The sequence below is a fragment of the Fringilla coelebs genome (genome assembly GCF_963513975.1).
Source record: "Fringilla coelebs genome assembly, chromosome: 9".
NCBI lineage: Eukaryota > Metazoa > Chordata > Aves > Passeriformes > Fringillidae > Fringilla > Fringilla coelebs.
Window position 1 is genome coordinate 9,568,256 of NC_140067.1, and position 21,444 is coordinate 9,589,699.

General features: G+C 54.2%; 2 protein-coding genes across 2 annotated transcripts in view; one reads left to right on the forward strand and one right to left on the reverse strand.

Moving 5' to 3' along the window:
* ZSWIM5 (zinc finger SWIM-type containing 5) overlaps positions 1–15,136 on the forward strand; it is a gene marked incomplete at its 5' end in the record, with an annotated part of 96,136 nt that extends 81,000 nt beyond the window's left edge. Inside the window, 10 exons of the mRNA XM_084211688.1 lie at positions 76–255; positions 2,471–2,647; positions 4,850–4,996; positions 7,902–8,039; positions 8,501–8,761; positions 9,159–9,294; positions 10,979–11,136; positions 13,293–13,456; positions 13,762–13,843; positions 14,265–15,136. Of these exons, the coding sequence (XP_084067814.1) occupies positions 76–255; positions 2,471–2,647; positions 4,850–4,996; positions 7,902–8,039; positions 8,501–8,761; positions 9,159–9,294; positions 10,979–11,136; positions 13,293–13,456; positions 13,762–13,843; positions 14,265–15,127 (2,306 nt within the window). The 3' untranslated portion in view covers positions 15,128–15,136. The remainder of the gene's footprint in view (positions 1–75; positions 256–2,470; positions 2,648–4,849; positions 4,997–7,901; positions 8,040–8,500; positions 8,762–9,158; positions 9,295–10,978; positions 11,137–13,292; positions 13,457–13,761; positions 13,844–14,264) is intronic.
* Positions 15,137–15,152: 16 nt separating this feature from the next.
* Positions 15,153–21,294, reverse strand: UROD (uroporphyrinogen decarboxylase). The gene is made up of 10 exons (XM_084211689.1): positions 21,220–21,294; positions 20,234–20,346; positions 20,076–20,155; positions 19,815–19,877; positions 19,519–19,716; positions 19,117–19,278; positions 18,705–18,842; positions 18,462–18,562; positions 18,141–18,207; positions 15,153–17,958 (listed from the first exon to the last, which is right to left on the reverse strand). Exons 1-10 carry the CDS (start codon positions 21,240–21,242, stop codon positions 17,794–17,796), a joined length of 1,110 nt encoding a protein of 369 aa, XP_084067815.1. The 5' UTR covers positions 21,243–21,294; the 3' UTR covers positions 15,153–17,793.
* Between the last annotated feature and the right edge of the window lie 150 nt (positions 21,295–21,444).

The window sequence follows — 21,444 nt, forward strand, 5'->3', positions numbered from 1 at the left end:
GCTCTCGGGGCGGCCGGAGAGCTTTGCCCCGCACGCGTGGCGGTGGCAGCTCCGTGATTTCTTGGCTTTGTTTAGGGGCCCTGTGGGTGTGTGTGGTGCTAAACCCGCACTGCAAGCTGGAAGAGAAATCCTGCTGGCTCCGGCAGCTGCGCAAGTGGGGTGAGATGGACGTCTGTCCCCTGGAAGATGGCAATTATGGTAACGAGCTTCCCAACATCACTAACGCGCTTACGCAGAGCTCCGGTCACAGCCAAGGTGAGTCTGGGCAGGGAGTGGAAATCCAGCTGACAGCCACAGGGGTGGGTCCAGGTCAAAACTCACCCCAAAGCTGAGAGAGCTTGTTTCAGCTGCTGGTTATGTTTCTGCGAGTCATAGGAATACAAAATATTTGTCTGCACAGTCTCTGGTTTTATATAGAATTGTTTGCTTCTTTGCTACAGGGTAGAGTTGCCCATGTTTTGAGTTTAGAGACTGTTTTAAAGCAGTTTGACTTTGGGGGAGTTTAGTGCAGGTTTGGGCATGGGGTAATACAGGAAAACGGTACTGCTTGCAACGGAGCAGAGCTAAGCTCAGAAGTCCTGGCTGTAATGTGAGAGTGAGGAGCTGGAGATGGTGCAGAGCCCGTTTCCCTGCCCTTAAGCCTCACTTAAAGGCTGTGATTCAGGTGGTAGAGAAGTCATTAGCCAGGAATGTTAACGCAGTTCAAGTGCAGAGCACAGACAGAGCAATGTAGTTAGGGGGTTGTTCCTTAGTGCTAAAATAGTTTCTCAACCGCTGACAAAGCATTTGATCCCTTTAAATTTAAGCACTCTTTCTCCTTCCTTTTGCCTGAAGTAGACATTAATTGAAAGTTATTGCTCTTCACATGCCTCTGTCTGCTGCACTGGAATTGCACTTCAGTGTATTATGTGTGGCCAGAGTGGGTGGAGGAGAGGGGGACAGCAGCCATGCCACAGGGGAAACTTCATTCTTCTGGGTGGGGTTAGTCCTGCAGCAGCAGTTTGGGAGCGTGGCTGTCCTGCCAGCCATGGCCAGGACACATGCTCAGCCTCCCTGTGCTCTTCCTCAGGGAGCAGCTTCAACCTGGCCTTGCTCCATGTCCTGCATCAGTCCCCTGGTGTTCCCAGCTCTTCCAAGGATTTGCTCTGGCATTTGGGGAAGGTTGCTAGGGCTGAACAGGTGATTTTTTTTAGACCTGCAGGGAGTTCCCAAAGCACATGCCAGGGATGTCCCCTTTTCTTCTCCCTGTGCTCCTGCCTCCCCAAGAAGGGGACTGAAAGCAGCATAGATCCTGGAGGTGTCCTGGGGTTCATGTTTGTGCCTATGCAAATACTGCTCCAGATTGTTGACAGCCTCTTTTATTACTGAAGAACAGCTGATTCTTGAAATCCTTCCTGGTAAAGTGAGCAGCCTTGGTTCTCAACATACAAACACCTGTTTAATTTCTCTCCACCTCAGGGTGCCTGCAGCATTCCGGCTAATTGCTTGTTGCCATCGTTTCCGGAGCATGTTTACCCAGCCTCCCTGGATCAGCTTTGAACAGTGCCTTTTGTTTTCCACCCTTGAATGCATTTAACTCAGCCCCTCTTGTGGGTTGCAGGACCTAACATGGAACGCTGAAACCCTTTGGGGCTTCCCGTTTTGCAGCCTGCCAGCTGTGTTTGGCCTTCATGATCCAGTGTGGCTGGAGTGATAGTGGGATTGCTCCGGACAGGTTTCTTCCTCATAACAAACCACTTGTCTTGATTGGTCTGGATGGGGTGAAATGCTAATCCAGCATTTGGTAGGTTCAGAAATGCCCGTGAAGTTACAGAGCAGCTCTGAAAAGGAGCAGATATCCGGTGCAGGGCAGCAGTGGGGTTTCAGATGATGCTGTCTCCTCCCTTCCAGCCCTCTCACGCAGCCCGCAGAGTTGCTGGGGGGTGGTGGGTTCCCCCAGTCACTGGGAGGCAGCTGAGACACGTTCATGTGGTTCCCTTCATGGCTTCATGTGCTGCTGATCTAAGAAGCTGCAGTTCAGTGAAGCTAAGACTGTGTTGGAGCAGAGGAGGAGAGCTCATGGTGCTTGCAGGGCAGTAATGCTGAGGAAGCCCAGTCCTGACCCAGGGGCAGCTGCCTGCATGCTCAGTGTCACAGGGGAGGGACCACACTGCCGGGTTTCAAGGCATCAGCCTTGTGTGTGACAGTGGATTGTGGTCACAAAGCCCATGGGTGGGTGGTGCCTGCCTCTTTTCTCACCTCTCTGACCAAGTCAGCTATTCTAGCAAATTACTTAGCAATGCTGTCTGAGGAGACGTTAGTCAGCAGAGGTATCCAAAGCCAGAGCCCATGTCCATCCCAGAAATTACTGGGGTGAGACCAGGTTTTGCTCTCATTGTAGAGACAGAGCTGTGCCCAGGGAGGTCGTGTCTGGGAGGAGGAACAGGCTGCCCCTGCCCCAGCAGGGCACTGATGGTTTTTCTCTTTGCAGACTCCCTGGCCAGGCCCAGACGGACGGTGTTCACGCGGGCGATCGAGGGCTGTGACCTGCACTGGCAGGACAGCCACCTGCAGCGCATCATCAGCAGCGACTTCTACGTGTCCCCCTCCTACCAGCGGGAGGGTGAGAGCCTCCTCTTCAACTCCCAGGGACAGCCACTGTGGCTGGGTGAGCATCCAAACCAGCAGCCCCTCTCATGGCCTGTGTGCATGGGGCTGCTGGTGGAGAGGAGACACCTGAGGCTGCCCTGCGTCCTTGCAAGTTCCTGCATCCTAGACTGAAATTGCTACCCTGGCTCTTAGCCTGAGGAGTGGGGGGAGCAGAGGAATTCAGTGCCCACCCACACCCCAGCCACTCCAGATATTTACAGTCTGGCCTTCTCTTGGGCAGTTTGGACCGAGCTCATCATGTCCCTTTTCATCCTGCCAGTGTTTAGCTGTCCCCAGAGCAACCTCTAACTGTTTCCAGTACAGAGGGTCTGGACACTTAAAGTCTCTTGAAAGTTGACTGCAAAGCACAGCTGTATCCTCTGGATTTTCTGTTTCCTGCTCTTCCCTTCTTGTTAGTCTTCCCTTAAAGGCAATTAGTAGTCAGTACAATTAAGCCTCACAGGAGCTTAAGGTGTACTGGGCCAGGCAAGCCCAGAGGCCTCCTGTGTTGTAGACTTTTAGCCCAAGTACCTCAAGCCACACAAATTCTCTCCTGCAAAGTCATGACCCCAGGCAGGTGACCCCAGACCCTCGACAGTTCTTTGTCTGGGATGAGAATGTGTGATATGAAGGGCTTGGGGCGAAACTTGGTGTGGCTGTCAGCCTTAAGATAGACCCCAAAATGGGAGACACAAGTCCCCACCCACCTCCAGGAAGGGGGATTACTTATCCCCTGCAGTCCAAGAGTTGAGCATATGAACACAGAACAGGTCAAAGCCCACCATTGCACTGTTGTCCACTCCAGAAGCTGGGGTCTGTCACAAGGAAAGAGAATACTGAAAGTTGTCCAGAGATGTAGTTTCTGGAGTAGCAGGCACTAAGTTGCTGTTAATGCCAGGAGATAGGAAGGGCTCATATCTAGGCTGTTGGTACACTTTAGCTGGAGCAGGAGAGGATATTTCTGCTCTGGGAAGAGTTCTGGGCAGCAGCAGGCAGGAGGTCCCCTTCCCACACAGCCACAGGCAGCAGTGGTGAGTTAGTGCTTCCATGGACTCCATCTAGAAGGGATGTGGTGGCCACAGCTCCCCTCTCCTGAGCCTAATCTGGGTTCTGGTGAGCCCTTTTCCCCAGCTGGTTGGTGCATGTTATTTTTCTGATGTATTTGCCATGATTTTTGGATTTTGCGCTTTTGCTTTCTTGGCACCTCTTCAGGGACTCAGTGCTGGGAGAGGAGGGTGATTTGTCAGCAACTTCCAGTGATGAATTCAGTGAGAAGATGAATATTTCATCCATTTAGCAAATGAGTAGAGGGAGCAACAAGAAGCTCTTTTACAGATGTGTTTGTTCTGAAATCTCTTCCTCATGTATTCCTTGTGGGTGACCTTTGGGATGTGGATACCCCATTTGTGGAGGTGGTTGTCTGCATTTCCAGAGCTTTCTGAAGTCTTCCAGGAATAGAAATTATCCCTCTACGATAACTTCAGATCATTTGTGTTTGCCTGGGTTTTTTTTCTCCCCTTGGTAGGACATTTTGAAAGAAAATGGGATTTTTGCTGCTTGTTATGCAGCATGTCATGTCATCTGCTCCTGCTAATTTCTCACTCAGTCATAATCCTCTCCACAGTTGCTTGTGATTTCAGGTGAGCAATAAGCAGCAGGAGCAGATGAATTCCTAAGCAACTGTGAGTCTTGGGAGGGGGTTTAGTGCAACTGTTCCTAATAATAAAACACCAGGTAGGAGAACTGCAGAAGAGACAGGATGTCTGCAGAGCTCACTCCATGGAGGTGTTAAGGAGTCAGTTCAAAGCATCACCCCAAGTGTGCCAGTGCCCCCAGCCTCGCCCTGTGCCCTGAGAGCAGTGAGAGAAATCGAGATAAACCATGCAGATTTTAGCAGAAATGAGCGGCAGGGTTGTAACAGCCTGCGTTGGAGCTGTCGTACTGCAGCAATGGTGTGTTGGAAATGCTGCCATTAGATAAGCTCTGTGGAGGTGGGGATTTAGGTACTGACGTGGCTGCTGTGGGTTGAAAGTGGCAAGAGTCCCGTTAGTATTCCTGGTAGGCATCCTTTCCAGGAGCAGGGAGAAAGGGATGACTTCAAGACAGGAAGCAGAGTTTAGCTCAGGTGCGGGGAACATGAGTAGAAGGTGCCCCATGAGTGCCATCCTGTCAGTGCTTGTGCTCCTCTGGTTCAGCCCTGCCCCTGCTCCTTGCCTTGCAGAACACGTCCCCACAGCCTGTGCTCGGGTGGATGCGCTGCGCTCCCACGGTTATCCCAGAGAGGCTCTCCGACTAACTGTTGCCATAATCAACACCCTGCGACTGCAGCAGCAAAGGCAGCTGGAAATATACAAGCATCAGAAGAAAGGTATGAGTAGAGCTGTGTGACAAGTGTCTTGTGAGGTCTGGCTGGGATATCTCGGTTGTAAATATCTTTTCCACTTTGACGAAGCAAACATCCAGCCTGGATGGGCAACAATGTTTTGAGGGAACTTATGAATAAAATGAGGATGCATCAGAAGAGTCAGGTGTTTCAGGAAGTATTTAAGGGGGTTGCTAGGGCATGTAGGAAAAAAATTTGAGATGCCAAAGCTCAGTTCAAACTTAATTTGGTAACTTTTGTAAAGGATAATAAAAAATGTTTTTACAAATATATTAACGGCAAAAGGAGGGGTAAGACCAACCTTTGTTCTCTACTGGATGTAGGAGGAAACTCAGTAACTGCAGATGAGGAGAAGGTGAAGGTGCTTTATGCCTTCTTTGCCTCAGTCTTTAGTGGGAAGATGGCTTGTCCTCAGGACAACTGTCCTCCTGAGCTGGTAGATGGTGTCAGGGAGCAGAATGGGCCCCCTGTTATCCAGGAGGAGGCAGTCAGAGAACTGCTGACCTGCTTGGATGTTCATAAATCCATGGGCCCAGATGGGATCCATCCCAGGGTGATGAGGGAGCTGGCAGATGAGCTTGTGAAACCACTCTCCATCATTTACCAACAGTCCTGTCTCACTGGGGAGGTTCCAGATGCCTGGAAGCTGGCCAGTGTGACACCCATTCACAAAAAGGGTGGGAAGGAGGATCTTGGTAACTGTAGGCCAGTTAGCCTGACCTCAGTACCTTGTAAGGTGATGGAACAGTTTCTATTGAGTGTCATCACACAGCACTTACAGGACAGCCAGGGTATCAGACCCAGCCTGCAGGGGTTTAGGAGAGGGGTAGGTCATGTTTGACCAACCTGGTCTCTTTGTATGACCAGGTGACCCACCTGGTGGATGCAGGAAAGGCTGTGGATGTTGTGTACCTGTACTTCAGCAAGGCCTTTGACACTGTCTCCCATACCACACTCCTGGAAAAGCTGCAGCCCAGGGCTGGGACAGGAGCACTCTGTGCTGGGCTCAGAACTGGCTGGATTGGCCAGCCCAGAGAGTGGTGGTGAACAGTGCTGCATCCAGCTGGCAGCCAGGCAGCAGTGGTGTCCCTCAGGGCTCTGTGCTGGGGCCAGTTATGTTCAATATTTTTATTGATTACATGGATGAGGGGATTGAGTCTTTCATTAGTAAATTTGCAGATGACACTAAGCTGGGAGTGTCTGTCAATCTGTTGGAAGGTAGGAGGGCTCTGCAGAGAGACCTGGAATGGTTTGATGGAGGGGCAGAGTCCAGTAAGATGAAGTTTAATAAGTCCAAGGGCCAAGTGCTGCATTTTGGCCACAGTAACACCCTGCAACACTATAGGCTGGGGATGGTGTGGCTGGACAGTGCCCAGGCAGAAAGGGACTGGGGGTACTGGTCAACAGCCAACTGAACAGGAGCCAGCAGGGTGCCCAGGTGCCCAATGGCATCCTGGCCTGGATCAGGAACAGTGTGGCCAGCAGGAGCAGGGAGGTGACTCTTCTCCTGGACTTGGCAGTGGTGAGGCCACACCTTGAGTGCTGTGCCCAGTTCTGGGCCCTCAGGTTGGGAAGGACGTTGAGACACTCGAGCACATCCAGAGGAGGCAACAAGGCTGGAGAGGGGCTGGGAACACAAACCCTGTGAGGAACCACTGAGGGAGCTGGGGATGGTCAGCCCGGAGACAAGGAGACTCAGGGGTGACCTTACCACTCTCTACAACTCCCTGAAAGGTGGCAGTAGTCAGGTGGGGGTCAGTCTCTTTTTCCAGGCAGCAACTGACAGAACTAGAGAACACTGTCTCAAGCTGCATCAAGGGAAATATAGGCTGGATGTTAGGAATAAGTTTTTTATGAAAGGGTGATAAAATTCTGGAATGGCCTGCCCGGGGAGGTGATGGAGTCACCCTCCCTGGATGTGTTTAGGAGAAGACTGAATGTGGCACTCAGTGCCATGGTTTAGTTGAGGTGTTAGGGCGTGGGCTAGACTCAGTGATCTTGAAGGTCTCTTCCAGCCTAGTGATTCTGTAACAGAATTGTGCTGCTCCATTCAGAGTGGCAGAGATGGGCAGCGCTGCAGGGGACTGCTTGTGTCCTAGGAAGACAAACTGAGTTGTTTGAGCCAAGTTGAGTTGATACCCACATACTAAGGACAGAGCTGCCCACATGATGTTCTTCAGGCTGCTACAGTAGGCATGTTCTTGTTCCCACTGTTGCTGTGTCTGGTTGCCTGTAAGGGTTGCCCAGGCAAGTGCTGCCTGCATTAAAGAGGAGCTGCCTGTCTGCAGAGCAGCAGTAACTGGCTGTGTGTGCTACTTCCACCTTGCATTTCCTGAGTCAATGTACCAGGAGACAAGCCCAGCGTTCCTCCTTTTGCAGTTGCAATTGGCAGGGAGCCGGGGTCAGTTACTGCAGTGCTGCTGAAGGTCAGTGACTCCTGGTCCTTGCCAGCTCAGCCAGCTTGAGATCACCGAAAGATGAAATTTTAAGAATCACTGGATGTCTTGGTCGTCTCAGGAGAGATTTCTGCTTGTGTTTCCAAAACATTCAGGCTACCATTGCAAAACAGTCCATGAGCTGCAGGTCGGGCATTATAGACCTTATCTTTGGGACTCTGCAGACCCTCATGTCCTCCTGGAAGAGAGAATGAGTTGCTGCATCTTATGGCCTCAGGGACACCTTTTTTTGTGTCTGTGCCTGCTTCCTCAGTTGTCTGTGCACAGTGGCTTCTCCTTGCCCTCATGAACTACCATGCCAGAGTTGGCCCTAGAGGTTCCTGTGATGCAAGTTGTGGGATAAGAAAAGTCCTCTGGCCTCAGAAGCCTCTCTGGGTGCAGAACTTGTCTTTAAATTCCTTACTTTTACCATCATCCTGTTTTGTTTTATCCAGAACTGCTGCAGAGAGGAGCAACAACCATCACCAACCTGGAGGGCTGGGTAGGCCACCCTCTGAACCCCATCGGCTGCCTCTTTCTCACCCTGACTGAAGCTTGTAGATTAGAAGAGGAAAATTGCCTTGAAATTTCAGGTACCAATTGTTCCTCCTGGATCCCTTCCTGGTGTCTGTGGCTGAGGTGGGTGCAGATCTGGGACTCTGGACACCTGGACTCTGAGTCCCCCCTCTCTGCCTTGGCAGGAGCAGCAGGGCAGAGCTGCAGACAAGAATGGTAGTGAATAGAGAGAAATAGAGTTTTCTCAGCCCCAGGGTTTGCAGCCAGAGCAGAGCAGGTCCAAGGGAAGGCTCTGGTGTCAGCTGTGCACTCTGTTGCACATGTGTTGGGTCTCCTGGATCTCTTGATGAGAGCAGGAAGGGAGGGTGAAGCCCACATCTCTCTCAGGGAGCTTTCATCTGTTGTTTCTGGGTAACTGAAAGCAGGCAGGAGGGGAAGTGTGGGTCTTGCTTCTGAAGTGAGAGATTTTTCTCTGCAGTGATTCTGCTGTCTGGGAAGACTCTTCTAACCCCACTGCATCTCCTCTCCCTCTTTTCAGACGCTGGGGACTCCAAACCACCAGTGTATCAACATGTGCCCGTTGTGACCGGCAGCCAAGACGGTGACGAGTCCTACCTGTCCCTGGCCTTAGAGGTGGCCCTGATGGGGATGGGTCAGCAGAGAGTGATGCCCGAAGGTCTCTATGCCCAGGACAAGGTGTGCCGCAATGAGGAGCAGATCATTGCCCGCCTGCAGGACCTGGAGCTGGACCCGGTGCTGGTGCAGACCCTGCGGAAGCAGTGCATCTTGCTGCTGGAAGGTGGGCACTTGGCTCCTCTAGCTGACTTTTGTGTCTTAGCTGAGTGTTGGTAATGCCTCTGAGGTGCCCTTTTCAAAATGTATGCACATCCTGCTTCTTCCTCTCTGGATGGGGTGCAGAGCGTGTAGGATGGCTGCTCTGCCCCATTACCTGGAAAAGCAAGGGTTTGTTGGCATCCCTAGAAAAAGGTGAAGTCAGAGGCAATATGGAGAAGGGTGCTGAGCACATGGCTTCAGTTTTTTATTGTCTTTTAGAAAAGGAAAGAGCATCCCTGGGTCCAACTTGAGTAACATGCCAGGGAGCTGAGCAGCAGATCCTCAGAGCTTTGGGGTGGTCCAGACCCCAGCCACAGATCCTGCTGTGCTAATTATGGCTGATGGGCTCTGCTTCTGCCTAGGTGGTCCCTTCAGCGGCTTGGGAGAAGTCATCCACCGGGAGAGCGTCCCCATGCACACCTTTGCCAAATACCTGTTCTCTGCCCTGCTGCCCCACGATGCTGACCTGGCATACAAGCTGGCTTTGCGGGCCATGAGGTTGGTGCATGTTTAATTCTGTCTCTGCTCCCCTTTTTGCCTCTCTTCTATGCTTGTTGGGAAGCTGGGATGCTTTGCAACTCTAGAGCAGGGATGGAAGGGGAGACAGGCTTGGAGCTTGCCATCCATGGGGTCTTCTGCAGTGTGTAGGACCTCTGGGCACAGCAGCAGTACAAAGAGGTTCCTGCTCTCTATTTGGGTGATTCCTGATTTATAAACTCCATTTGTACAGATTCGTATGGGTCCAGTAATGTCTGCTGGCCCAACCCTCCACCCAGCCACTCACTCCAGGCTGGACCTGCCTGCCCCTGTGACAGGCATCCTCTGCTAGAGCAGGTCCCAGGCACCCACAGGACTGTCATCTGCCTTCTGTCTGCCAGGCCTCAGGCACCCTGCAGCCCTCCCTGCCTGCAGCAAGGGCTATTATCCTGGCACAGATGGGTGGATGGTTTGCCCCGGGCTCCATGGTGTCAAAGAGCCAGGTGGAGAATACAGTTGCACTCTGTTCTCCATTAAAACCCATCTCTGTCTCTGGGACTAGGGAAATAGCTGATGCTGAGAGCTGCCCTGTCTCCTTCCCCAGTCCAAGACACACTTCAAACATCAGCCTGTGTATTGTTTTGACAGGGATTGGGTGGGTCTTGGAAAAGCTGGAATTTCCTAAACAAGCCAATGCTTGGACCACTGTCAACTCCAGAGCATCCCAATGCTCTCTCCCACTAACCACCATTATAACCCTGGCCCAGAGCATCACCTTTTTTTCAGCATTTCCTCAGTGAATTGGAATGGGTCATCTCTCTCCAACACTGGGGGGAGAAGTTTGAAATCCCCCTATTAAGCAGCCAGGGGCCTCTGTGGTGTGTAGAAGCACCATGTCCGGGCAGACCTGAGACCTCTGGCCGTTGAACAGGACTGAGGCCCCAGGGATGCCATCTGTTAATGCCCATTCCCTGCTCCCAGCTAGGACTCCCTGTCTTGGGATATCTGTGTCCAGAGCTGGAAAAGTTTGGCTTCTGCTGCCCTGTGGTTACCTCAAGCCTGCAAGTGAGGATAGCAGAGACATTTGGATGTTCTTCATGTCCAGGCTGCAGTTTGCTTCCTGCATAACTAGCTCTCAAGTTAGCAACACCAGCACCAACTCAGGGGTTTAGGATTTGTCACCATGGCTGGTGACTTGAGAATCCTGCTCCCCTTCTTCAGGCTTTCTTCTCCCCCAGGCTTTCCAGGCTTTTGGATATGCCCACAAAAACAGGCAACCAAACCTGGCTGCAGAAGCCTTGGAGAAATGTGCTGCTGCTTCTGATCATTACCAAGCATTTTAAGAAGAACCAGATGATACAGTCAGGAGTTCTGCCGGGTGCTTTGACATGAAAGGAGCAGGAGGGGAGGAGGGATTTTATTTTTCTCCTTCCTTTTTTTTTCTCTGAGGTCTATGCCTTTCCTTACAAGTTTATAAATCACTCCATGGATCTTTCTCCCCCCTTTCAAGTCAGTCTCAGATTGATCCCTGTGCCCATGTGCTGAGCACGCAGCCTCGGGAGCCGCACACGTGCACAGCAGCAGGATGTGTTCAAAGGCATTGCTGCAGGCAGCCCTTGCCTCGCCTTAGCAGCACCTCAGGGAGAGGAGGTGAAGCTGGGGCTGGGCTGGGGTCTGATGTTGCCTCCTCCTGCTTGCCCTTCAGGTTGCCTGTCCTGGAGACCACGGCACCATCCGGCGACGTGACTCACCCTCACCACCTGGTCTCGGTGGTGCCCAGCAGGTACCCGCGCTGGTTCACCCTGGGGCACCTGGAGTCACAGCAGTGTGAGCTCGCCTCCACCATGCTCACGGCAGCCAAAGGTTTGTGGCAGGGCAGTTCTGGGATGGGGTTGATGGGATGATGGTGCACAAAAGCATGGAAGAGTTTTTCCTGGAGAGAGGAGGGAGCTCTTGCTTCTGCTGGCACTGGCAGAAACTGGCTGGGTGCCCCACTAGCAACTTGCTGTGGGCAGGGCACGATGAGCTGGCCTTGAGAATCTGGGGTTTCTGGGATTCTTGTCCCAAAGGGCTTGTGGTCCAGCAGGGCAGGATGGGAATTTCCAATGAGGTGCAGGCAGGCTTTGCAGCCACGGTGCTGCAGGTCCTGGGTAGTGCCCGACATGATGCAGGACCATGCCTGGCCCTGCAGCACAGCCAGCTGCCAGGCCAGCAGTCCCTGCCAGGCATGTCATGAGGTCATGCCATGGTTTAGTTTGAAGCTATTTTTCCTTTCACCTCTGCTTTGTCTCTTCCACCCTGTGGTGATGATCCTGCATGGGCTGTGGGAGAGAGAAGACCTCCCTGTGCACCAAACCAAAAGTGGCTTTTGCTGGACATGTAATCAGCAGTGCTGGGTAGGACACTTAGGTCCCAGCTGCAAGGGGCCTGTGAAACACCCCACTGGTCTGTTGGGCCTCTTCTCTTTCTGCCCAGGAACTATTATGAGGGCGAGCACAGGCTTTTCATTAGACATCCTCCTGACCAGAAACAGACCCCATCAGGGTGGCAAGAGTCTTGTGTCCCATGAGGGTCAGTGAGCCAAGCAGTTACCACTGTCCTCTGATGTCCTGGTGCTGCCAGCCTGACAGGGAATGTTTTTCTTTCCCAATGAGAGAGAAGGGAAATGAGCTGTCAGAAAGCTCCAGTCTTGCAGCCTTGGCAGTCTCTTTCTCCTTCCAGCCTCCTCCTCTAGGCTGCTTTACCAGGGCTGATGGTGTTTTGCCCGATTTGCAGTGCTCAGATGAAAAGCTGGTACTTGGCTTATCCTTCAGGTATTTTTCTCCCTTCCAGTGCCTAATGGGATGAGGTTTTTATGCCGGGGATGTGGGGCTGTTGGCTTGCATTTGTTTTTCCGACTGTCCCCTTCCTCAGGTGTTCCCCTGCTGCAGCATGTCCCAGTGTGATCCTGCAGCCTCTCTTGCCCACGCCCCTGCAAGCCATTTTAGGGAGGCTTGGATTTTGGTGGCAGTGCAAGTGGCTGTGGTGGGTGGCAGGTGATATCTTTAGCTATGAGTCACCCGAGATGTCTCCGTGTGTCCAGGTGCAGCACTGGGTTTTTCACAGTGCTGTGCATGATTTGGTTTTCTTTGCATGAGGTTCATCTGCTCAGTCTATGAGTAGGAGGAGAAATGAAGCTGGAACCTAATGTAGCATGTTAGCACCCCTGGTCTGTGCACATCCCAAAGGTCCCAGTCCCCACAATGTGTCCCACAGGCACTGATAGGAGGCTAGGTGCAGATATGATATTAATATGCCTTGATGTTTCCCTCTTCCAAGATCCTGCTCCATCTCCTGGTGCCATCATATATCCTAGCACCCACAACCTCCTGTAGCAGGAGTACTGCAGCACCATTGGGTATTGTGTGATGAACCCCCTTCCTTGGGGATAGCTCAGCCTGTCTCAGTTGTGAGTACTGTGTGCCTGACCTGGAACACTGAGGAACAAGGTGCAGCAAGTCTGGGTAACCCCAGCCCAGCCTTGCAGGGGGAACTTGCTGGGCAAGACAGTGTGTGTGTAGCAAACAGCTTTTCCTCTTCTTCCTAATGTTCCTGGATGAAGACTGATGTTTTTGCAGCCATTCAATACTAGGCATCTCCCCAAGCCCCTCCTTTTCTGGGAAGAAGCTGTTGTACAGCTGTCAAACTTGAAGTCAGGGTGGAACATCCAGGTGCCTGGAAGTGTCTGCTAAAGACAGGACGTCTGGGATCACTCAGGTTTGTTTGTCCTCTCTGTGAGAGGATGAACTTGAGTGAGGACGCTTGCTGTAGGATGTATCACTTCCTGGGGAGGGTGCTCCATTTTAGACTGTTGGACTGCAGGGCCTGATCCAGCATCATTGTGTGTCCCTCTGTGTGTGTGTCCAGAGGGGCTGGCAGTATGAAGGGACTGTTCACCACGTGGGGCAGGCAAGAGATGGGGCTCCAGGACAAGCTGGGGGGGGTGCCTGAGCCATCTGACCGTTCTTGCTTGCTCCTAGGGGACATGCTGCGCCTACGCACGGTGCTGGAGGCCATCCAGAAAAACATCCACTCCTCCTCCCTGATCTTCAAGCTGGCTCAGGATGCATTCAAGATTGCTACGCCAGCCGACAGCAACTCTGACACGACACTGCTCAATGTGGCACTGGAACTGGGGCTCCAGGTATGGGATGATGCTGGGGATGCTGCTGGCCCTTGTGCCCCTCTTGCTGAGGCAACCGTGCTGGTTATGGTCTTCCGCCAAGCAGGGTGACCCCTGTTGGTGGTGTAAATTGATCCTTGCATGGTCCTGAGCAGGGACTTCAGTCCTGGGAAACCCCTGTGCTCACTGTGGTTTGGGTGGAGGTGAGGCAGTGCCAGGTAGTTGGTAGCCAGTTGAACCAGAGGGATTTTTGGGGAGCACTGCTCTGTTGGGTGGCCTCACTAGAGCCCTGCAAGGCAGCCAGTCACCCCAAGTTTGCCTCGCAGGTGATGCGCATGACGCTGTCCACACTCAACTGGCGGCGGCGGGAGATGGTGAGGTGGCTGGTGACGTGCGCTACTGAAGTGGGTGAGTTCCATGTGCGCTGGGGGATCTGGCCTGCATGCAGTGGGAGCAGGGTTGGGCATGGAGATCCTTTGGTCGTGCCTATCCCTGAGCATCTGAGTTCTCCTGAGTCTCTCATTTCTTCTTGGGCAACTGAATTTACCTCAGAGCAGCAGTTGACAGGGTGCGGACTGCAGCAGTGGCCGGTGTTGAGATTTGGATGGGTGCCATGTACCTGGCCCAGGCCAGTGGTGGTATCTGTGCCCTGCAGCATGGCAGTGTGGGTTGGCCTCTGCCTGTCCCCCTCTGCCCTGTCCCTCTTGGTGCAGAGGCAGCAGTTCAGCACTGCTGTGGGCTGGTTTTTCCCTGTCTCTGGGTCTCAGAGGAGCCCTGTGAACTCAGTCAGGTTCCAGGGATTTGCTGTGACCCCGGTCTTTTCTTGCAGGAGTGAGGGCCCTGGTGAGCATCCTGCAGAGCTGGTACTCACTGTTCACTCCCACGGAAGCCACCAGCATTGTGGCAGCCACAGTGATGTCCCACAACACCATCCTGCGCCTGAGCCTGGACTACCCACAGCGGGAAGAGCTGGCCAGCTGTGCCCGCACCCTGGCCCTGCAGTGCGCCATGAAGGACCCCCAGAACTGCGCCCTGTCTGCCCTGACCCTCTGCGAGAAGGACCACATCGCCTTCGAGACCGCCTACCAGATCGTCATTGATGCCGCCTCCACCGGCATGACCTACACCCAGCTCTTCACCATCGCCCGCTACATGGAACACCGGGGCTACCCACTCCGAGCCTTCAAACTGGCCTCGCTGGCCATGACACATCTCAACCTGGCCTACAACCAGGACACGCACCCAGCCATCAATGATGTGCTCTGGGCCTGCGCCTTGAGCCACTCTCTGGGCAAAAACGAGCTGGCAGCCATCATCCCACTGGTGGTGAAGAGCGTGCACTGTGCCACGGTGCTCTCGGACATCCTTCGCCGCTGCACCATGACGGCACCAGGGCTGGCCGGCATCCCTGGGCGCAGGAACTCGGGGAAGCTGATGTCCACTGACAAAGCCCCCCTGCGGCAGCTGCTGGACGCGACGATAAGCGCCTACATCAACACCACCCACTCCCGGCTCACCCACATCAGCCCACGGCACTATGGGGAGTTCATCGAGTTCCTCAGCAAGGCCAGGGAGACCTTCCTCCTGGCACAGGACGGGCACATACAGTTTGCCCAATTCATTGACAATCTTAAACAAATCTACAAAGGCAAGAAAAAACTGATGCTGCTGGTGCGAGAACGGTTTGGGTGAGCCCCGGCTCCTGCCATGCTCACTGGCAGGGTCTGGCCGCAGCACGGGGACTTGGGAGAGAAGAAGGAAGGAAAGTGGAGATCAGCTTCCCCCCATCGGCAGAGGCTGCTCTGTTCTGGTCTTCTGTTTCTTTTTTTCTTTTTGTTTGTTTCTTTTTCTTTTTTTTTTTTTCCTTCTTTTAGTGTTACTCTTTCTTGGATTTAACCATTTCACACACTGAGAGGATCCAGAGATTCCTTGGGCACAAACCAAAAGGCAACCACGGGGAAAAAGGATGGTTTACTCAGCCCCCTGCCCTCCCTTGCCAATACCAAAAGCTAACCTGGAAATCTAATACCTCTTTCCTGAAGGACGTGGTCGCTGGAGGGATACGAAGGTTGCAAAGTGAAAAATCTTTAAAATTATGTGGGGAATTTAATGAAACAAAAAAAAAAAAAAAAAAAAAAAAGGAAAAAAAAGCAAGCAAAGAAACCTGCGACACTAGAACCTCATGCGTCACCAAAAGCGATGGCTTTGCAGAGCGCTTCTCCCGCCCGCCCGAGACATGCAAACTCCTCTATTTGTGAAGATACTTCAATAAAAACAAGTAAAAGTAACTGTTCTCAGGGATTGCTTACTAAAAGTAACACAAAAAAAAAGCATTTATGATACTGTAAATACTATAGTATATGTGTCAATTATTAAATTGTAAAGTTATAATTATTTATAATTCTGTCTTTTATTTGGGGGATACTTGAAATTGTTGTGGGCTGGGGCGATTATTTTTATTATTGCTATTATTATTATTATTGTTATTATTATTAAAACTATTATTTAAAAAACCCACACAAAACCACAGACAAAAAGAGGAGGAGGCACGCGAACATTTCTCAGGTTCCCATGGCATCGTCAGCAGCAAGAAGGGTGTGGGGGGGGAGGCGAACATCTACTCGACTCACAGCCCTGGGACAGACGGACGGACAGATGGACGGAGGAGCAGCAGCCCAGCAAAGGAAGGAACTCGGGGCGATGCTCACTCGGACACCCACAGATGCTGGCGATGGAGGACTCAGCCCATCGCAGGGCAGGTGCAGGGTGCGAGTGCCTGGGCGGGCACCAGGGCTGCCGGCTTCGGGGGAGGGAGGGGCAGCCGCGGCGCCTTCCTGCACCGTTCCCAGCTCGTTCCCAGCTCCGTGGTGCAGCCGAGGCTCGGCCCTTCCCAGCTCACCTGGTGCTGGGGGCACACTCCAGCCCCGAGCCAGTGGCTCTTCAGTTTTGGTTCATTTCTTTGCCAGCAGGTTGGGAGGGCTGGGGAGGGCCAGGGCCGGTCTGGATGGTGACTTGTAGTTGGGGAACGTGCGTTAGTTATCTGCTGTCTGGTTTAATTTTTTGGCAAGTGACTTGTGTCCGCGCTCTGGCCAGGAACCCAATTGTACTCGGTCTGTGTCGCCACCGAAATAGCAGTCTTCAACCAGTCTGTTTCTCTCTTTTTTTCCTTCCCTTTTTTTTTTTTTTTGCGTGCGTGCGTGTATGTGTGTGTGCGACCTCTTCATCTGATGTTTAATAATAAAAGGGATGAACGTTACCGCCTGTGTCTTTCCTGCCTTTCCCTGAAGTGGGGGGGTCACCACATTTGTGCAGAGCAGTGCTGCAGCCCCCTCTGGTAGCCAGCTCCTGTGCCCCCAAGAGGGGGACAGAGCAGGGACAAGGCACCCTGTTTGCTTCTGGGTGCAACTCCCTGCCATGTACAATGTTAGCAGGTCCTTGCCCTTGCTGGAGCCACTGCCCTATCCATGCCAGCTAGACCAGTGTTTCTCCGTGTCTTGATCCGTCCTGCTGCCAACCTGGCCCACAGTGAGCATGCTGCAGTGTTGAGTGGGGTAGCAAGGAGTTGTAACTCAGGGTTCCCGGGCTGCTTTTTGCAGGGTTTGCTAACCCCAGGCAAGCTTGGCTCTGAGGATCAGAGGAGATGGGAGGTGTGCATGGGGGAACACTCTAGGACCAGGGGGATGGTCCTAAAGAGGCTTTGGGAACTGGAGGAGGAGGGCATTGGTGCTTCTGTTGCCATCCCAGCCAGTGTGGCAGGGTGCTGGTGGTGCTGTGTCAGAGGTTCTCCTGCCATTTTGCTAGCTATCTCTCCCAGGTGAGTCCTGCTGGCTCTCCCAGCCCCCTGAGACTACCCTGGGTTGAGGACACATTGCCCATTTCAACCTGAGCAGGACTGTAGGACAGATGATGCTGAGTCGCTGCCAGTGGTGGGCTATGAGCCCCAAGCTCCCAGGCTGTGACCCTGCCAGGCTCAGGCAGCCAACCTTCCCTAGCAGGGCTGAGCACATCCATCCTCAGGAGATGGCTGTTGTGCCCTGGGCTCACATCCTCTGTTGCAAGCACGGACACTGCAGCCTGGCAGGGAGAAGCATCTTCCTCAATTTGCTGCCATCCCTATTTCCCCATTTTGACCTGCAGGATGAAGCTCAGGGGCTCCCCCTCACAACACATGCTCCTCTAGCAGCCTGCCATGACTTCCATCTCCTTCAGGGCCATCCAGTTCCCCATCCCCCCAGCCAGAGCCACAAGGCTGCTGCAGAGAAGGTCCTGGTTTAATTCTGCAGACCAGCCTACAGTGAGCCCTGTGACAACGTGGGTGACTGTGCCCAAACCAGAGTCCTGTCCCCGAGGCCCCAGGCTCAGCTGTTCTTGTTGATATGACGGGAATGAGCATGCACAGCTTCCACAAAGGCACCCACGTGTTCGGGGTTCATGTCAGGGTAGAGGCCATGGCCCAGGTTGGCAATATAGCGTTGGGTCCCAAAACTCTCCAGCATCTTCTTCACCAGTTCGCCAATCTTCTCCTGTAGGTATGGTAGGAAACCATGTGTCAGGCCAATCCAGCTCAGGGTATTTCACCCCCACCAGTCCCTCTCAGCTACCCTGAGGGGATGTTGTGACATGAGCCAGTGCTGCAGGTGGCAAAGCTGAGGCAGAAGGCCTTTAACACAGGCTAGAACTAGCCCAAGAACTAGCCATGGCTCACCTTGGGTGCATAGAGAGCACACGGATCCAGGTTCCCTTGCAGGGTGACATCTTTTCCTATCTGTGCACTGCAGCAGGGAGGAAACAGGTGAGTTGCTGCAGGTGGTACAGAGACTGAAGGTAGCCAGGTGCCTGCAGCCCCCACCGCAGGACGTCCAGGCCTCCTCAGCACAGCCTTTAGAAGCTGTAGCATGGCGGCCCAACGATCCCCACCTTTGGAGCAGCAATGTCCAGGCCTGGAATGTCTCAGGGCAGAGGAGGAGGTCAGAGTACCTGGTCTGGGATCCTGCCCAGACACCTGAGCCCTGAGTCAGACTCTTACCGAGCTTCCTGGGGCCGGATGGTCCAGTCGAGACCAACAACCTCGTAACCGGCGCGGGCCAGGTCGCGCAGGGCGTAGTGTGCATCCTTGGCAAAGATGATCTGGGGAGGGAGGAGATGGGCAGCAACTGCTGTGGCTCAGACCCCTCTCCACAGGCTGGACTGAGGGAAGCGGGTACCAGGGGACGCACCCCTCTCCAGCAGTGCCCAGATGTCAGGGTCAATCCAGGCAGCCCTGACTCACCATGGGCACCAGGGGCAGTGCCTCCTCCTTCAGCTTGCTCTTGACAGCCTGGGCAATGTCCCGGATGTAAGGCAGGGCAAAGTCCTGAAACAGCTCCGGGCCCAGGTGCCCTGCATGGGACTCAAACAGCTGGAGTGCCTGGCAGGGACACAGAATCCTTTAGGCTGGAAAAGACCTTTAAGATGATTGAGTCTAACAACCAAGCACTGCCAAATCCAGCAGTAAAGCATGTCCCCAGGTGCCACATCTACTTGTCTATCAAATACTTCCAGGAATGGTGACTCAACCACTTTCCCATGGGGTTGGGAGGGCAGTAACTCACTCCCTCCTCCTCCTTCCAGATGCTGGATTCTCTCTTCTCCCTGTCCCCTGCCTTCCTTCTTGGCCCTGTCCCCACTGCCCCAGGACACACCTGCGCTCCAGCAGCCACCTGCCCTACGAGGTAGTCAATGATGACATCAGCCAGCAGGCGTAGCAGACGGTGGCTTGCCTCGGGGTGACGGTAGAGCCAGCTCTTGGCCTTGGCCATTGTAGTGGAGCCACCACCTTCAATCATGTAGGACATGAGCGTCCACTGTGGGTAGGAGTGAAGAGAGGAGAGTGATGGAGATGAAAGAAGACACAAAGTCCCAGTCACAGTGCTGAAGGTAGGACCTGTGAACACCCCAGAGCCTAGGAAAAAGCTGCTCCGGCACTGAATGCCCCCCATTACGCACCCATGTAGCACCCACAACTGGGGGTGCCATAGCTGATCTGACCCCAAGAGAGCAGAAGAGTCCATCAGGGAAACCCACAGAGGAGCCACGCTACTTACCGGTGCCCCCGAGAAGCCGATGAGCGGCACCTTGCCCTCCAGGCTGTGTCGTGTCAGTGTGATGGCCTGGAAGACGTAACCTAACTCTGCAGTGACATCCACCTTCTGTCTCAGTTTCAGCAGATCCTCCACCTCCTTCAGGGGCTCTGTGAACGTGGGTCCTTTGCCAGGGACCATGACAACCTCCATGCCCAGTGCCTGGGGACAGGGGGGAATGGAGAAGCAGGAATGGAGCAGCCCTGAATTCTGCTCTATTATCAGCTGCTGCTCCCTGTGGCATTGGCCATGGCTCTTACCTGGGGCACCACCAAGATGTCAGAGAAGATGATGGCAGCATCCAGGGGGAATCGTCTTAGTGGCTGCACAGAGGAAGAGGCAACATTAGTGAGGGGTTGTGACTCCCTTCCCATGGAGGACCTGGTCAAGCACAGGAGGCAGTGGAATCCCCAAGGGCTGCACAATTTACTGAGGCCATCCAGGATGGCCAGAACCAAGGTTTCTCCCCATCCACATCTGGGCAGAGAGAGGGGAAACACAGACCCCTGAGTGATGCTCACCTGCAGTGTCAGCTCACAGCACAATTTGGGGCTCCGGCAAGTAGCAAAGAAATCCTGTGATGCCCGTGTCTCCCGAAACTCTACAAGGGACCACCAAAAATGTTACCGGGTGCTTGCTGAGGCTCCCTCGCTACCCCCCACACACCTCCACCGCTCACCTGGCAGGTACCTTCCCGCCTGCCGCATGCACCACACCGGGGTGTGCTCCGTCTCCTCCCCACGCGCCGCGCGCAGGAACGTGTCGTTCTTCAGCTTGGGGAAACCTTTGGGGCTGCGGAGCAAAGAGCAGGTACAGGGTGTCACCCACGAGGGGTCTGGGTGCCCTGCCAGTCCTCCACGACTGGGGCAGAGGGTGCCAGAGTAAGCAGCTCGTCCCCACTCCCTGACCGCAGAAGAGGCTTGCACCCAGCTGTGACAAATGCGATAACTTCTGCCCAGCACAGCCCAGGACTTCTTCCTGCTGAGGACCGTGGGGCCCCCCCGGGAGAGATGCGATGCGCTGCCCAGGGCCCGCGAGATTAAGTTATCGGGGCCACCAGTTGCTCCCGCCTGGAGAGATTTGGGACGAGCGGGGCGCGGGGCGGGCAGTCCTGCATTCCCCCGGTCTGTGCCAGGCCACGCGTCCCCAGCCTGCCCGTCCCCAAACTCCCGTCCCCAGCCTCCCTTCCCCAAACTCCCCGTCCCCAAACTCCCGTCCCCAGCCTCCCCGCTGTGCGGCTGCTGGAGTCCGGCCTGCGCTGGGGAGGGGGACTCCGGCAACCGCGAGGCCTATGGGAACAAAGTCCCCAAAACCTCCATTTGGGAACAGGGACTCAACTAGCACAGGAGCGGCCCAGCTGATCCCTCCCAGTGCAGGATCACCTCCCCCTCTCCCTCCCCGTCCGGAGCCCCTCCAGTGACCCAGTAGCGGACTCTTGTGCCAGCACCATAATCCCAGAGCCACTCCAGTGCCTCGGCGGTGTCCGGAGAGCCACACCAATGTTCCCAGTACCGGATCTCAGCGCGAAAGCACTATCCCCAGTGCTCCCACAGTGCCGGATCGCCCTTCCCACAGGCACACCAGCATCTCCCCTGCAGGCGCCGGAACATGGCCCCGTTACCACACTAGGAAGGGACGCAGGCCTGCCCGGTCCCGGTTACTCACAGGAGCCGCTCGCCACCCTCCATGCTCCTAAGCCGCTCCCCGGCCTCTCCGTTGCTTCCCGACGCGGAGCGGTCAGCCCCCATCCCGCCCCCTTCCCGCCCCGTCGACGCCGCCATCTCGACGTAGTCCCGCCTCTCCCTCCGCCGCCATTTTGCCCCGCCCCTCCCCGGCTTCCCGCCCCTCCGTACGCTGCCATCTTGCTCCTCTCCTTGCTCCTCTGTACGT

Coding starts and splice junctions, on each gene's coding strand:
- UROD (XM_084211689.1), bottom strand. CDS start 21,242: ATGGAGGGTGGCGAGCGGCTCCT. Junction 20,156..20,233: donor GGCGGGAAGGTACCTGCCAG/GTGAGCGGTGGA, acceptor GGTCCCTTGTAG/AGTTTCGGGAGACACGGGCA. Junction 19,717..19,814: donor ACATCTTGGTGGTGCCCCAG/GTAAGAGCCATG, acceptor CCCTGTCCCCAG/GCACTGGGCATGGAGGTTGT.